Source organism: Bos indicus x Bos taurus, chromosome X (genome assembly GCF_003369695.1).
Source record: "Bos indicus x Bos taurus breed Angus x Brahman F1 hybrid chromosome X, Bos_hybrid_MaternalHap_v2.0, whole genome shotgun sequence".
NCBI lineage: Eukaryota > Metazoa > Chordata > Mammalia > Artiodactyla > Bovidae > Bos > Bos indicus x Bos taurus.
The window spans coordinates 77371660-77384427 of NC_040105.1; the positions used below are offsets into that span (position 1 = coordinate 77371660).

At 35.5% G+C, this 12768-nt stretch overlaps 1 protein-coding gene across 1 annotated transcript in view; it reads right to left on the reverse strand.

Annotated features, from left to right (window-relative positions):
• Positions 1–3598: 3598 nt before the first annotated feature.
• The window catches only part of POF1B (POF1B, actin binding protein), a 100287-nt gene continuing 91117 nt past the window's right edge, over positions 3599–12768 (reverse strand). The window contains 2 exon segments of the mRNA XM_027534638.1: positions 3599–5459; positions 7178–7292. Coding sequence (XP_027390439.1) covers positions 5454–5459; positions 7178–7292 — 121 coding nt within the window. The 3' untranslated portion in view covers positions 3599–5453.

The following is a 12768-nucleotide window of genomic DNA, read 5'->3' on the forward strand; positions in this document are numbered from 1 at the left end:
TTGTGTTATAATGTCCATTCTTAAAAGACTTTTTACTTGAAATTGTTCTTAGGCATTTTTTGTCTGTAATTTAATGTTTTATACAATTTTGTGCATTAACAACATGAGCTAGGAATTTAAAGTTATGATGGCTATAGCATGATTATTCCTCAAATTTTTTTTGTTAAAACCATGATGGAATGCTTTAAAGTTGCTCATCTTAAGACTTGAGACTTAGTATTATAGGGAAAACTAAAAATTCTTGGCCTGCTTAAGTAACATGATCCTGAAAAATGAATCTAATTATGTTTACCGTAGGCCAATATACTTCATTAAATCAAGGCTTTGGGAAAGATTCTGCAAATGAACATAGTAGTCAATGTTCAGTAGAATTCACGTACCTAGATATATAGCACTGTTGCTTAAAACTCTTTGTCAGTTGGGTTAATTATTCTTTAATGATCACTAAGAGAAAAAGCCATTACATGTTAGACCAATGCTTTAAGCTTTAATGTCTATAGAGTTTGTCTAGGGATAGTGTTAAAATACATATTCTAATTCTATAGGTGTGGGCTGGGGTCCACTATTCTGCATTTCTATCAAGCTGCCAATGTGTTAACTACCATAGAAATAGTGAGGTGTTAGACAAAGCCCCCAGTGTAATTCTGGTACAATTTGGCAGCTTTGCTTAAACAACTACGAGTGAGTATAATGAGGAAATCCATACTGAGGACTTGGCATTTGAGCTGAGACTTGAGTGCCAAGAAAAAACCAGTCATGTGAAGATCTTGTGCAAGAGCATTCAAGGCAGAGAAACATACATGCAAATACAGACAACCTGAGATGGTACAAGCTTTGGCTGCATCATGGTGAAAGGAACTGATAAGTGATGAGACCTGTGAGAATTTGAAATAAGAAGTCATTGGAAGGGTTTAAGGAAAGGAGTGATGTGATTTACATTTTGAAAATCATTTTGGAGGCTGTGCGAAGAATGTATTGTAGAGGAGCCAAGGGAAGCAGGGAGCCATGTGGAGAGGTTATTCCACTCATTCATGGCTACAGTGGGGCTGAAGAAAAGCAAATAGATTCTCTTATTAACTGGATCTAGAAAACCTCAGCCAAGATAGAACAGATAAGAATTCAGTCCATGTTACAAACAAAAGATTGCCTTTAAAAATGCAGATTTTACCCGGACATGCCTATTTTATATGACCAAAAAAAAAAGTCAAGTACCTTCACAAGAAGGAGGAATCATTTTGGAATTACTAAAAGAATAGGCACTTTTCTAGAACAGTTCAGGGTCATTACATGGAAATGGATTTGTCTGATTGTCACTTCCAAGTGGCCTATACCATGATAGAGAGGAAAATATTAAGAATTATTCAGGTAGCTCACGCAAAGAGTTGACTCATTGGAAAAAGACTCTAATGCTGGGAGGGATTGGGGGCAGGAGGCGAAGGGGACGACAGAGGATGAGATGGCTGGATGGCATCACTGACTCGATGGACGTGAGTCTGAGTAAACTCCGGGAGTTGGTGATAGACAGGGAGGCCTGGCGTGCTGCGATTCATGGGGTCACAAAGAGTCAGACACAACTGAGCTACTAATCTGATCTGATTCAGGTAGAGCTCTCAAATTCAATTAATGTCTCATACAGGAAAACCAGCAGTTTGAACCGTGACCTTCCCTTTAAGATATCTATGACATAACTTTTATTGCAGAAAACTTTCGACCATATACAATATAATGAACCCCTTTATAGCCATAGGCATTACCCAACTTAAGCAATCATTACTTACATGGTCAATTTTGATTGATTTTTTACTTTTCCTTACTCCTGCTTTAACTCACCTATACCTCATTGGTTTATTTTTATTCCCTATTGTTTTACTGGCTTATTTTGAAGTAAATCCCAGGCATAGTTTTAAGAATTTTTGAAGGAAGATATCACACAGTTCTTAAATACGCTTACTTCCAGAAAAAGAAGACATCTCACATGAAGGCAGGGGAACTAAACAATCTTCTTGGCCAGCTCTTTCTAGTTACCTTTATTGTGAGAACTGGCTAGAACTGGAATTCTGTCAAATAAAACTTTTAGGACTCATAAGATTTCATTTAGAGAAAATGCAGAACTAGATTAGAACCCTAGAATATCACAAGATAATTCCACCCTGTCTTACCAAAAGAATTAGCTTGTAAATTTGATACTGGTTAACAAAGTTCTCTTAGAACCTTGGAACCTCTTAGATAGGAACTGCCTATTGTTATTAGCGATCTAGAGGCCCTATAGAAGAACTTCTAGATTTTGTAGGGTCAAGGCTCTAGGACTAGGTATCTCAAAAATGTTTTCACCTGATTTGTTCCAGTTGCTAGGCCTCTCTCTTTGAGCATTACCCAAGTAACTATTCCAAAGGGAAACCTCCATTTTAAAATTTGGACCAGTTGGCAGTATTGGAACTATTTAACCCATAATGTAACTCCCAGCCACCCAGTCTAGATCCCAGCCTACCCATCATAACATAGCTGGCACATCAGACCCCTTTAGGAAACTACTTCAAAAAATTTATATATTGTCCCATTTTAAGAAATTGGTCTGATTTATTATATTTTGGCACACTTAGGGAAGGAGTATTCAATACTGATTCTGTTAGCAAACCAGCTATTAAAGTAATATGTTATAAAGTCTATCCCTTGACATAAAGAATGTCTGGAACATAAACTTTAATAACAAAAAAATGGGAAGGAAGCCAAACATAAAGACCCGGGACTTAATATTTCATATACAAGAGACTGATCCAAGACTACCAAGACTGCCTGGCTATCATGTAGTTATGTCATATTACTATTCCAGTGTTGTTCTGTAGGCTTAAAAGTGGTATGTCTTGTTTTGTCACTAAAGATAAATGGTTTTATAATACAGATGTGGTGGTTTATTCTGTTATTTATTTTTTAAATATATTTTATTTATCCTAAGATGGATAAAAAAGTACTTTTGCATTTTTTTACTGGACAAAAAAGTACTGTGGAAATCCAATAAATTTAGTAATGGTGTCTGGTGGGGGAGAGACCTTGCAGGGAAGTCTTTTCACAGCTTATTATTTACTTTCATGGGTACTATGCCTGCACAATGTTATCTTTGTGGATTATAGTAATGAGAAAGAAGTGAGAATGACTTTTTGTTAAAGTGATCTAACTTGAGTGGTAGCATGCAATTTTTTGAGCTTTTATTTTGTCCCTTTTGTACTGTTTCTGTAGACAAAGTATTACAGTTAAAGCACCATTACAAAAATAGGAAGAATGTTTTATGGCATCTAGTTATGAACTTACTGAATTATGAAATTTAGAGGACTAGGTTCGTAAGCGAAGAAATTTCTCATTTTAAACAGAAAACTGCATCATTGAGAGGTCCAACTATGTTAAAGTGTTGTCTCTAGTAATCTACATCAGAGTTTTCTATTGTGGTGCTTGTTAGCCTAACATAAACATTCATGTGAATAGTAACTTTCTGACCAAAATGTACAGGTAAGCTAAACATCCATACTGCATGTTTCCTACTAGGACTTCCACAAAAACCATATAGATACATATTTTATTTATACATTTAAATTAACTTTGCATGTCATTGCACAGTCTCCCATTTTATTCAACATCTAAAGTAAAATATGCTGGAACAAAATTTAGATAAACAAGCATTCCTCACCTGACAATATCTGCAGTTTTCAGAGATAAGCTGTGTGAAACTTAGGAAAACAATCACATGTTTCTATTGAACTTAATCAAAAATTAGAAAAGAAATACATACATATAACTGTGTTAAGTATAATAATCACCTTGTTATAACCCCCCATTCTCTCGCTATGCATGGATCAAGTGAGCCCAAATTTGGGGCACTGTTATTTTTATATGAGTAGTTTAGGAAAATCACATTTATTCTAATTTTAAAAGTTATTGTAGCACTTTTCTATCAGGCTACTAAAAACTTACATAATGTATAATGGGGAGATAACAAGGCATAATTTTGTTACAGTTACATATATGAGTAGTTAGCAGAGGAGAAATTTCTGTTGTTCCTATACTAAGGGAATAAAGATAAGGACTATATAGCTCATTCTGTTACAAAACACTAATAAGATTAGAATTGTACCAACCCACATTACAGAGCTTAACATTTTAGTCAGAATATTAGGAAAATAAGGCTTTTTGCTTCGTATCAAGACTAACTTGAATATTTATATAAATATTAAAAACATTTTTCTTTTCATTTGTGGTTTGATTCAGTATAGTTCCTCATATGTTCCTATCTTAACAGTTTCTTAGTATAATGGATAATTATTAGAATATAATTATAAAGAATGACAGAATTATATATAGATACTTGCAAAGACATTTCAGTGCAAAACCTCATTCACATATAAATCCAAATTTATTTGTTACCTGAATCTATACTTTGTCAAATACAAACATTTTAATTTTTGCTAATTCTTAACTTTAACCAAAGGGGTTGAAATTTTAAAAGTTCATTCATATCTACTAATATATTTAGAAAATACTTTAGTTCACTTTATAAGATCATTAGAACCCAGTTAATCAACCAACTTCAAAGTACATTAAATATTTTATGATAAGATGTCTTTCTCCCAAGTAGAATACAGATATCAAGTGTTTCACTTTTACACAGTATTTCAATGTTGTTTTGTCTGCCACTATTTTTAAAAAAAGACCACCTTCCTTCCACTCTCTACTGCAATATAGTGTTATTTGTTTTTAAGAAAGTGGGTGTGCTCATTTGGGGCTGATATGCTTCAAAAGACAGATTTGCCAAGCCACTGACAAGTACTTAGACCCATAATACCATAATGTACAATCTAGTAGACTTATGTATTTTTTAAAATATTATCCCACTCCCCTAATAAATGAAATTAACCACCACCTTTGATTTAGTTTTATCTCAAAGAAGTATAAATGTAACTCCTTTGTACATGTAATAAATTATCTATTTTAATCACAAGGTTTAATATGAGAAAAACAAATATATTCTGTATATACCATGCACTAAACTGTTTCTTTTAATTCAATAATATTGCTTTTTGTTGTTGTCATTAAAAAATAGTATTTGCTCCTTCAGCTAAACTGCATTCTAATATCATAGGAAAACTTCTAGTGAGATAACTTGTAAAATCTCTACCCCAAAAAAATTAACTCTGTCTAGGAAGCACCCTATTGAAAAAGAGTGGATTAAGTCCTGCAGTTTGTAATTGAGTTTTAAAAATTAGTATGTTGCTATATTGAATACAAAAATGTGATAGAAAGGATTCAGGCCTTATAAATGGCTGGAGAAACTGTCATCTGTATAACTAATTAATTCCATTAGACTTGCAGGGTTATAGCATGGCTTAAATATTGATTGGCTTTTGTTATGAAAAAGTAAAATACTAATGAAGACACAAAAAAATTCCTTTGAGCTGGAGATTCATTCATGGCTAGAAAAGAAAAAAAATAATTTAGAACTGGCTTATAATTAAGACATTATAATTATATGAACAAAGTTATAAAAACTATGTACATTGATATGAATAATACCAAAGGAAATACATGGCACTGTTTGGCACTTTTTTATATGTATAGTCAATGACACAATGATTTATCTGACTTTAGTCAAGGTATAGTTTTCAAATGACTTTAAGCACAGAGGAGGAAGATTTAAGTAGATTTACTCCTTGGTGTCATATTTAGAGGTTAAATATATCCAAAAGTCTCTGTTGATAAATACACATCTATCATCTGTAAACTTAAATATATTTTGAACTTGCTAATAGTATCTAGTACCTTCAAATATCAAATTTGATGTTCATTGCCATATGCTATTAATGAAGGGAAATGTAACTACTATTATTCTGTAGACCTTTATTTGGCAGGTCCTCACATCCCAGGGACGGGGGAGCCTGGTGGGCTGCTGTCTGTGGGGTCCGCACAGAGTCAGACACGACTGATGCGACTTAGCAGCAGCAGCACATCTATGCCACCTCTGGGGAATAATAGTAATAAGTAATTCTCAATAATTAATGACCTAAGAAATACATTATATTAAAATATATTTCAAAGTTCAAATTATTTTTATTTTAGGGTTACTGAATGTTGGTTGCTTCCACTGATGATATATAATCATATATACATGATTAATGATTTGACCATAGTTAGAGAAGGGCTTCAGAGTTAACAGCTTTTTGAATTTTTTTTAGTTTATTCAAATATTTGAGCTTGTTCAACCAAAAGATAATTGTTCAAAGTGAGTTAACAGGTGTTTAATTTTATTAATTATATCTGCAGTAATTTATTAATTATACACCTCCAGTATTTTATTAACTATAAATCTACATTTAAAATTTTCCTCAAAAGGTTCTACAGAATAGTTGATTGACATATATTTATCTGTTGCTAATCATGATATACTTAGGCATTTTAAGACTTTTATTGAAATACAATAAACTTAGAAGTAGTACACATATAGGTGTACAACTAAATGAATTTTCCTAAACTCAACACATATATGCAACCATTAGTCAGATCAAGAAAGAGCATATTATTATTACCCCAGTAGTCCTCCTTATTGGAGAAGGCAGTGGCCGCCCACTCCAGTACTCTTGCCTGGAAAATCCCATGGACAGAGGAGCCTGGTGGGCTGCAGTCCATGGGGTCGCAAAGAGTTGGACACGACTGAGCGACTTTACTTTCACTTTTCCCTTTCATGCATTGGAGAAGGAAATGGCAACCCACTCCAGTGTTCTTGCCTGGAGAATCCCAGGGATGGCGGAGCCTGGTGGGCTGCCGTCTGTGGGGTCGCACAGAGTCGGACACGACTGAAGTGACTTAGCAGCAGCAGTCCTCCTTATGTTTCCTTCCAATTGGGTGCCAACCCTCAAAGAAAACCAACCACTTCCTGACTTTTAAAACCATAGATTAGTCTTACCTGCTTTCAGTACTTAAGATTTTAACATAAGAAAAAGGCTGTCGTAGTGTTAAAAATCAGATTCTATATAGTTTTACAATGTCCTACAATGTGCAGGGCAGTCACCCACATCAAATTATCCAGCCCCAAATATTAATAGTGCTGAGGCTGAGAAACTCTGCTAACCAAATGCAATGGCCTTAGGATTTTTTCTCAGTAATTATATACTCTAGAAATGTCCCATGAACTTACACAAGTCCATTTGTCTTCTGTTTTCTCAATCACAATAGTTTTTGTATCACTACCTGGCGGTATATATTCATAGTCATCATACAAGAGGCCTAGGATTGGATACTGTGTCCTATACCTATATAGAAAAACAAAAGTTAGTTTATAGGCTGGACAAGAAAATAATTTCATTACTTTTTAGTCATTCCTACTTTGTCTTTCCTTATTTAATTTGGCTCTGAATGACTTTTAACTTTTTCTAAAAAGAAAATCTCCTCTTAGTGTACACAGATTTACTACTATTATTTTCAAGAGAATAAGAGGGAAGTATTTCTGCTTCTGGCAATGATGGACCACTGGCAGCACAAGACAATGATCCCAAAGAAGGGAAACAAATGGCATAAGCCCTACAAGAGCCTACCACACTGCCTGGAGTGAGAATTTGTAGAACAGAATACCAGACAGGAGAGAGCTATACAGTTGGAGAGAGGTGAAGGGATCTGTAGAGCATTCCCCTACAAGTCTTTGGGTGAGTACTGATCAGTATAGGCATGTGAAAAAGCTACTGAGGCTGGGGTAAGAACCACTGAAAAGGAACAGTCTTAAAATATTTGGCAAAACTAATACAATTATGTAAAGTTTAAAAATAAAATTAGAAAAAAAAAAAAAATTCCTGGAGTTCACCTGGTGAAGGGAACTCCAGTCTGTGTTCCAGTAACCAGAGTGAAAAGACTTCCTAATACTTGAGGGCATCAGGCAAATACTACAAAACACTACTACTGCCTTAGTAGTGGGATGACCTGGTCCTAGACTGCAAGTTGTTCTAAGAGTTTAAAAACAAAACTTGAAATTATTACACTGTTTCCAAATAACCTAACCTCATCTCAGAACAAACCTCCTAAATTCTTAGTGTTATAAAAAATATCCAGAACTCAAATATGTAAAATCAAAATATATGGCATTCAATATGAAATCAGTAGGTATGGAATGAAGCAGGAATATATGAATAATGATGAAGAAAAAAGTGAATTAGAAACAAACCAAGAAATGACAAATAAGCAAGGTTTCATCTACTAGAAATATAAAGAAATATATAAAGTGTATAATTAGTAAGTTGGAGGAAAGCATGAACACAGTGAGAAAGATTGAAAATACAATGATCTACATCAGATTTATAAAGATGAAATTAATGTTGTGTGGGATTAACAACAGATTAGGCACAGAAGAAAATCCTACTAAATTTGAAGACATCAGGACAAATTATCCAAAATCAAACACAAGAGAAAAAAAAAAAGACTGAAAAAGATATACAGAGTATGAGTTAGCCATGTAAAATATCAGGTGCCCTCATATATGCATAATTGAAGGATTACAGGATATAGGATTATATATCCTGGATTATAGGATTAGCAGGAGAAAAAAATAGTTGAAGAAATAACGATATAATTCTTTCCAAATTTGATAGAAACTAAACACAGAGATCCAAGAAGCTCAATGAAGAACAAGAAAAATAATGATGAAGAAAAACACATAGAGGCACATCATTATCAAATTGCTGAAAACCAGTGATAAAGTATCTCATAAACAGGAAAAAAAGCATTACTAAGAGAAATAATCATAAAATTAACATCAAACTTCATATTAGACATAATGAAAGTCAGAAGACAGTGGAATGACAGCTTTAAAGTACTGGAAGTACCAGTTACTATTCTACATACAGCAAAAATAACTTTGGATAATAAAGGCAAAATTACAACTGTTTTCAGACATAAAAAGCCAAGAAAAGTCTTCACCAGCAGAACAGTATGGTGAGAAATATTGAAGTATGGAAAATGATTATCAGATGGTAATTTTGAATCTGAGCAAAAGAATGAACAGCACTAGAAATGATACATATGTGAGTAAATTTAAAACATTGTTTTTCATGTTTTAATATTTTAAAAATAATTTTTACTATTTAGAGCAATATAATACTGTATATGAAGGTTTAAAATATATGTAAAAGTAAATATAGATAACAGAAATAGCAAAAAGATCATGGGAAAATGGAAGTATACTACCATAAAATTTCTATGCTACATGTGATGAGATACATTATTGAGGACAAACTGTGATAATATAAAAAAGAATACTTTAAAACTTACAGCAGTCATAAAAAAAGAAATATACCTAATAAACCAATAAAACAGATAAAATACAATAATGAAAATAACTTCAAGAATATCACTAAAATTGATATAGTTCTAACCAGATTGCTTAGCAAACAAAGAAAGCACACAATTTAAAGATATCAAGAAAGATATCACCTCATATCTGTCTTAAAATGGCTATTATCAAAAAGACAAGAAATAGCAGGTGTTGGCAAGGGTGTGGAAAAAAGGGAAACTTTTGCACTGTTGGTGGGAATGCAAACTGGTGCAACATGTGTATACTTGTGGTGGATTCATGTTGATATATAGCAAAACCAATACAATATTGTAAAATTAAAAAATAAAAAAAAAAACAGTATTGAGGTTCCTCAAAAAATTAAAAATAGAACTATCATATGATCTAGCAATTTAACTTCTGGGTATTTAAAAGAAGGAAATCAAAACACTAAAAGGTATCTGCACTCTAATGTTCATTGTGACATTATTTACCAATAGTCAAGACATAAAATCAGTGTAAGTGTCCATCAATGTTAGAATGGATAAATAAAGTATTGAAGCAACCTAGATGTCCATCAGCAGATGAATGGATAAGAAAGCTATGGTACAAATACACAATGGAGTATTACTCAGCCATTAAAAAGAATACATTTGAATCAGTTCTAATGAGGTGGATGAAACTGGAGCCTATTATACAGAGTGAAGTAAGTCAGAAAGAAAACCACCAATACAGTATACTAATGCATATATATGGAATCTAGAAAGATGGTAACAATAACCCTGTATACGAGACAGCAAAAGAGACACTGATGTATAGAACAGTCTTTTGGACTCTGTGGGAGAGGGAGAGGGTGGGATGATTTGGGAGAATGGCATTTAAACATGTATAATATCATATATGAAACGAGTCACCAGTCCGGGTTTGATGCACGATACTGGATGCTTGGGGCTGGTGCACTGGGACAACCCAGAAGGATGGTACGGGGAGGGAGGAGGGAGGAGGATTCAGGATGGGGAACACATGTATACCTGTGGTGGATTCATTTTGATATATGGCAAAACCAATACAATATTGTAAAGTTAAAAAATAAAATTAAAAAATTAAAAAAATATGTATTGTATATTCAAGACACACAACATACACACACACTGGAATATCATTCGGCCAAAAAATAAAGGAAATCCTACCATTTACAACAGAATGGATTGACCTAGAGGGCATTATGCAAAATGAAATAAGGCAGACAGAGACAGACAGATACCATATTATCTCACTTGTACGTGGGATCTAAAAAAGAAAAACCTCATAGGTAAAGAGAACATATTGCTGGTTGCCCGAGGTGGAGGAGTGGGGGGTGGGAAAAATGGGTGAAAGTGGTCAAAAGGTACAAACTTCCAGTTACAAAATAAATACATTGGAATGTAATGACAGGTATGGTAACTATAGTTAATAAAACTGTATTGTGTATTTGAAAGTTGCTAAAAGATTAGATCTTTAAAAGTTCTTATCACAAAAAAATTTGTAACTATGGATGGTAATGGGTATTAACTAGACTTATTATGGTGATCACTTAGAAATATATACATAGTGAACCACTGTGTTGTATATCCAAAACTAAAATAATGTTATACGTTTATATCACAATTTTTAAAAATTTAAAGAGAAATCTTTTGTCTTGAAAACATAAAAAGGGGTATGATGACAAAAGAACAGTCACAGAAGACCTCAGATATCCCCAAAAAAGACTTAATAAAAACCCTCTGCATAATTGGGTAGGACTAAAAGAAAAAGAAGAAATCAGGATGAGGCCTGCACCGTTGGGAGGGAGCTGTGAAGGAAGAAAATTTCCCACACCTTGAGAAGTCTCCTCACCAGTGGAAAGATCATACTGGACAGAGGGAGACTTTTGGAGCCTAAGAGGGAGAGAGCAGCAACAGGTTTGTGGAAGGCAAAAGTAACCTATACAGAGGGTCAGCACTGCCAATCTATGTTCTCCAACTTGAGACACTCTTCTGTCAGTGAGAGGGGGGCTTGGGTGCTGAAGTTCAGATTTCAGAGCTCAATCTCAGGGAGAGGACCAGGGTTAGGTGTGGAAACTACACCTAACTAGGTTTAGGTGTACTAGGAAGAAGCCTGAGCCCACCAGAGAAAGAAGGCACCATTACTGGGAGGCACATGAGGAGAGGGGTGGGACCACCATAAGAGCTTCTTTGCCTGTGAGTGCTCCCAGGCACAGTACACTGCCTAGAGGAGGCCTGGGGACTGGCATGGGTCACCATCACCATCTTGGGCTCCAGAGGCAGACACTGGCCACCTCTTCCAGACCTGCAGGCAGATGCTGGAACTGCCCTGCTGTCCCAGGAGAGCATGGATAGCTCTTGCTACTAGGAAATCCATGAGTGAGTTCCAGGAGCTGTCCCATTGTCCTGGGAGCGTATAGGTAAACTTGCTTCTCTAGAAAATCCATCAGTGGGAGTCAGGACCTGCCTATGCTGTCCTAGGAGGACACAGATAGCTCCCCCTACTAGGAAATCTGCCCAAAGGGGCTGAAACCAGGGGATGTGTGACTAAGGAAGAAGTGGTGAAATCTCTCTTAGCAGCTGTGAAAACTTCAGTTACATCTCCACTGATAGCTTCCTAAATTCAGTGCATGTGAAACATCTGAAAGGACAAGTGTTCTTGTAGCTGGGAGGGGTCTAACTTAGCAGCTGTGGGCTTTGTGGGCATGTACATGTGAAGGTTGGGGCAGACCAGAATATGAGCTGCCTCTGTAGTTCCCATGGTGGGTCCAGGTGCATAGCTGATGCAGTCCTAGGACCTGACTTCAGTGGATCTGAGCCAATGGCCTGATGAAAACAATGCCTAAGAGTCACCAGGGCCAGTTGCTTGCATGCCCACAGTTAAGGTGGGACCAAGAACACCACCAACAATATTGTACTTTGTAAGCTCAGGCAAAAGGGGACACAACAGAGCACATTGACAGGTGAACACCTCCAGAGGAGGAATACTCAGTGGCTTCTCTCCCAGTGGGAGTGCTTCAATCCTATCTATCCTATACCACAGATCAGAAACACAGCTAAGAAACAGATCTGGGGGTCTCTACTCTGACAACTAGGGAAGAGACCCCACCCCTGACAGGGCAGTGACAACCAAATAGCAATATCTAGGACACGCAACATGTAGGGCAAGCTCTGATCACCCTATCAAGGGGATAATGGAACAAGCCTCTGGACCAACCTCACCCACAAGGAAGCAGACACCAGAAGCAAGAGGAACCATGATCATGCAGACTGTCGGAAGGAGACCATAAACAGTAAGTGACAAAATGAGATGACAAAGAAATATGTTACAGATGAAGAAGCAAGATAAACTTCTACAAAAACAACTAAATGAAGAGGAGACAAGCAATCTATCTAAAATAGAATTTGGAGTAATAATGATAGTAAAGATGTCCCAAGATCTCGGAA